The 3963-nt window shown below is 52.5% G+C and overlaps 1 protein-coding gene across 1 annotated transcript; it reads left to right on the top strand.

Annotated features, from left to right (window-relative positions):
• Nucleotides 1-19: 19 nt before the first annotated feature.
• Bmp4 (bone morphogenetic protein 4) lies at nucleotides 20-3057 on the top strand. Its single transcript, XM_010632543.3, has 2 exons — nucleotides 20-1153; nucleotides 2057-3057. Exons 1-2 carry the CDS (start codon nucleotides 781-783, stop codon nucleotides 2914-2916), a joined length of 1233 nt encoding a protein of 410 aa, XP_010630845.1. The 5' UTR covers nucleotides 20-780; the 3' UTR covers nucleotides 2917-3057.
• Nucleotides 3058-3963: the final 906 nt, after the last annotated feature.

Genomic DNA, 3963 nt, shown 5'->3' with positions numbered 1-3963 from the left:
GGGGTTGGACCTAGAGAGCCAACCCCTCCCTGCCGGCTCGACTGGCTCGGGGAGCGCCCGGTGCCCCGTGGCGCGTTCCCAGCCTCTTGTCAGAACCCCGAGTTCGCTCCGGAATCGCCCCAACCCCTCCCCGGGACGGAGAGAGCGGCACCGTCCAATGCCTTTTTGTGCTGGGCGTTTCACACTGCTCGGCCACAGCCAAATAAGCCGTCCAGCCACCCGGGCAGACCCCACGCTTCTTTCCCTGCTCCTGCACCCTGCCCCGTCTTCGCCTTGCCTCTTGTCTGCCTCTCCTCCTCGTTCCTGCTCCCAAATAGTTGGAAAGTCGTGGAACTTGAGCTCAGAGGGTGGAGGTCTGGAGTGGAGAAGCGATGGCATCTTAATTCTCCTCCCCCACCTCCTTCTAGCCCCTCCATGTTAACTGTTTATCCTTGAAGAAGCCACGCTGAGATCATGGCTCAGATACCAGTTGGGACAAAAAAAGATTAACAGGATGGAGGCTATCTGATTTGGGGTTATTTGACTGTAAACAAGTTAGACCAAGTAATTACAGGGCAATTCTTACTTCAGGTCTTTGGCGGCTGCAGCTGCTGGTGGTGGTGGTGGGGGGGGTGTGTGAGGGAGAAAACACAAACTTGATCTTTCTGACCTGTTTTACATCTATCTTGACCCTCCCTGACTGGCCCTATATGCATATGCGGCGACATCTCCATTTCTCTCTGTTTATTGGTGTTTGTTTATTCTTTAACCGTCCACCTTCTCCCCCTCCCCAGAGACACCATGATTCCTGGTAACCGAATGCTGATGGTCGTTTTATTATGCCAAGTCCTGCTAGGAGGCGCGAGCCATGCTAGTTTGATACCAGAGACGGGGAAGAAAAAAGTCGCCGAGATTCAGGGCCACGCGGGAGGACGCCGCTCAGGGCAGAGCCATGAGCTCCTGCGGGACTTCGAGGCGACGCTTTTGCAGATGTTCGGGCTGCGCCGCCGCCCGCAGCCCAGCAAGAGCGCAGTCATCCCGGATTACATGCGGGATCTGTACCGGCTGCAGTCCGGGGACGAGGAGGAGGGAGAGCAGGTCCAAGGCACTGGTCTGGAGTACCCCGAGCGCCCCGCCAGCCGGGCCAACACCGTGAGGAGTTTCCACCACGAAGGTCAGTCCCTGCCCCCATCCGGGAGGGGAAGGGGAGGGCCAGCGGGCCAGGAGGGCCGCGGAAGCCCTGGGAAGACAGTTCAGGTTACATCAAAGCCCCGCTCCTGGAGGCTGAGGAAAGAGCTGCTCACCTCCAAGAATTTCCAGAGCTGCCGCTGAACTTATTTTCTGGAGACAGAGGGGGAGGGGTCGCGTGAAGGCTACCGCGCCACTCAGACAAGGGTAGCTGGCCCCAGCCGCGTGTTTTCGCCATATGAAAGCCTTTTCTGCCCGTTCTTTTTTTTTTTTTTTTCAAAGCACCTACTGATTTAATATTACAGCTGCGTGTTTGTCAGGTTTATTCAATAGGGGCCTTGTAATCTGATCTGAATGTTTCCTAGCGGATGTTTCTTTTCCAAAGTAAATCTGAGTTATTAATCCACCAGCATCGTTACTGTGTTGGAATTTATTTTCCTCTCTGTAACATGATCAACAAGGCATGCTCTGTGTTTCCAGGATCGCCGGGGAAATGTTTAGTAACATACTCGAGAGTGGGAGAGGGAGAGAGAGTGTGGCGGTGTGCTTGCTCCCTCCTGCCTCTGGTCTGTTGGCCCCTCTTTTACTTTACAACCACTTGTAGAGAAAACTGTGTACACAGAGCCAAGAGGGGGTTTCAAAAGGGGAGTCTGGAGGTGGTGGAGTAAAGGAGCTGACACATGGAAATTATTAGACATATGAAGGAGGCTGGAAGATACTTTCTGTCTTTGGTGCTTGATAAATGCTGAGTTCTGCCGGTGTGCTGGCTGCCCTACTTCTCTGCTCCTTCAAGTGAAAAAGTGCTCCTGATAGCCTTGCACTGTCTTAAGCAGAAGTCACCACTCATGTGCATTTTCTTTTCCTTTCTTCCCTTCCCAACTGTGCCCAGAACACCTGGAGAGCATCCCAGGGACCAGTGCGAACTCTGGTTTTCGTTTCCTCTTTAACCTTAGCAGCATCCCAGAGAACGAGTTGATCTCCTCTGCAGAGCTCAGGCTCTTCCGGGAACAGGTGGACCAGGGCCCTGACTGGGAGCAGGGCTTCCATCGCATAAACATTTTCGAGGTCATGAAGAAGCCCCCCGTGGAAGCGGTGCCCGGGCACCTCATCACAAGACTACTGGACACGAGACTGGTCCACCACAATGTGACGCGGTGGGAAAGTTTCGATGTGAGCCCCGCGGTCCTTCGCTGGACCCGGGAGAAGCGGCCCAACTACGGGCTGGCCGTGGAGGTGACTCACCTCCATCCCACAAGGACCCACCAAGGCCAGCATGTCAGGATTAGCCGATCGTTACCTCAAGGGAGTGGAGACTGGGCCCAGCTCCGGCCCCTCCTGGTCACTTTTGGCCATGATGGCCGGGGCCACGCCTTAACCCGGCGCCAGAGGGCCAAGCGCAGCCCCAAGCATCATCCGCAGCGGTCCAGGAAGAAGAATAAGAACTGCCGGCGCCACTCCCTCTACGTGGACTTCAGCGATGTGGGCTGGAACGACTGGATTGTGGCCCCACCGGGCTATCAGGCCTTCTACTGCCATGGGGACTGCCCTTTCCCGCTGGCCGACCACCTCAACTCCACCAACCACGCCATTGTGCAGACCCTGGTCAACTCCGTCAATTCCAGCATCCCCAAGGCCTGTTGTGTCCCCACCGAGCTGAGTGCCATCTCCATGCTGTACCTGGATGAGTATGACAAGGTGGTACTGAAAAACTATCAGGAGATGGTAGTCGAGGGATGTGGGTGCCGCTGAGACTGGGCAGTCCTTGAGGACAGACACACACAGACACACAGACACACACACAAAACCCCTTCCCATCCGCTCACCCACACACCACTCAGACAGACGGCATCCTTATAGCTGGACTTTTATCTTAAAAAAAAAAAAAAAAAAGGAAGAAAACCTAAACATTCACCTTGACCTTATTTATGACTTTACGTGCAAATGTTTTGACCATATTGATCATATATTTTGACAAAATATATTTATAACTACGTATTAAAAAAATAAAATGAGTCATTATTTTAAAGGTAAACAATGGCCTTTTTCTCTTTAGTCTGCTCTGTCCCTTGTAAATGAGTGTGTTTTCTGCTGTGGTGGGGTGAGGGGAGCAAGATGGAGGTAGTCTGGAGGTGGTAACCGGAAGTGGTGCAGTTGTAGGGACAGGAAGTCAATGTTAACAAGGGCACAGCATTCTCTCCTACCTGGATGACACACGCCTTGGAGAAACAGTGGGATGAAAGGAGGAGGTCACATGAAAGAGTCAGTTTGGGGCCTCCAGAGCATCTCTAGTTCACCTGTTAAAGGTGTGTCACAGTCCAGGGTGCTGGGGCCATCTCAGCTCTAGGAAATGGATTCCCACCTCTGCCTTTACGATACCCCAGGGTGTCTCCACTTATGCCAGTGATGAATAATGCACACACACTGATGTGTGTTTGTGTGTGGTTTCCCTTGTCAAACAGGAGAGTTTTGGAGGTGTGTGTGTGTATTTAGAAATAGGCTTTATGCAATTAAAAAAAGTGTACTTACCTTCCAAAAATTTGGTGATGACTACTTTAATATGCCATGTGGTAGCATTCTTCAAGGCTTTTTGACATTTTCCCTGGTCCCTTATTCCCCACCTGAAGCCTTTATCAAGTTAAAAATCTCAACAGATTGAGCTAAGGTGCTGGGGGAGTTGACAGTGGGGTCAGACACTGAAAAGTCAGAATTTTAAGCAGGCACTGTGCGTCTGTTACCTGGACTCTGTAGTTCAATGCTTGCCTTTCCTCTGTGTTGCCCCCCTGGACCTGGGCAGGA

Source organism: Fukomys damarensis, unplaced genomic scaffold, assembly GCF_012274545.1.
Source record: "Fukomys damarensis isolate Sample0158 unplaced genomic scaffold, DMR_v1.0_HiC HiC_scaffold_17, whole genome shotgun sequence".
NCBI classification, from domain to species: domain Eukaryota; kingdom Metazoa; phylum Chordata; class Mammalia; order Rodentia; family Bathyergidae; genus Fukomys; species Fukomys damarensis.
The sequence above is the reverse complement of the archived record's forward strand: the minus strand, read 5'-3'. Positions and strand labels throughout refer to the sequence as shown.

Coding starts and splice junctions, on each gene's coding strand:
- Bmp4 (XM_010632543.3), top strand. CDS start 781: ATGATTCCTGGTAACCGAATGCTGATGGTCGTTTTATTATGCCAAGTC. Junction 1,154..2,056: donor GAGGAGTTTCCACCACGAAG/GTCAGTCCCTGC, acceptor AACTGTGCCCAG/AACACCTGGAGAGCATCCCA.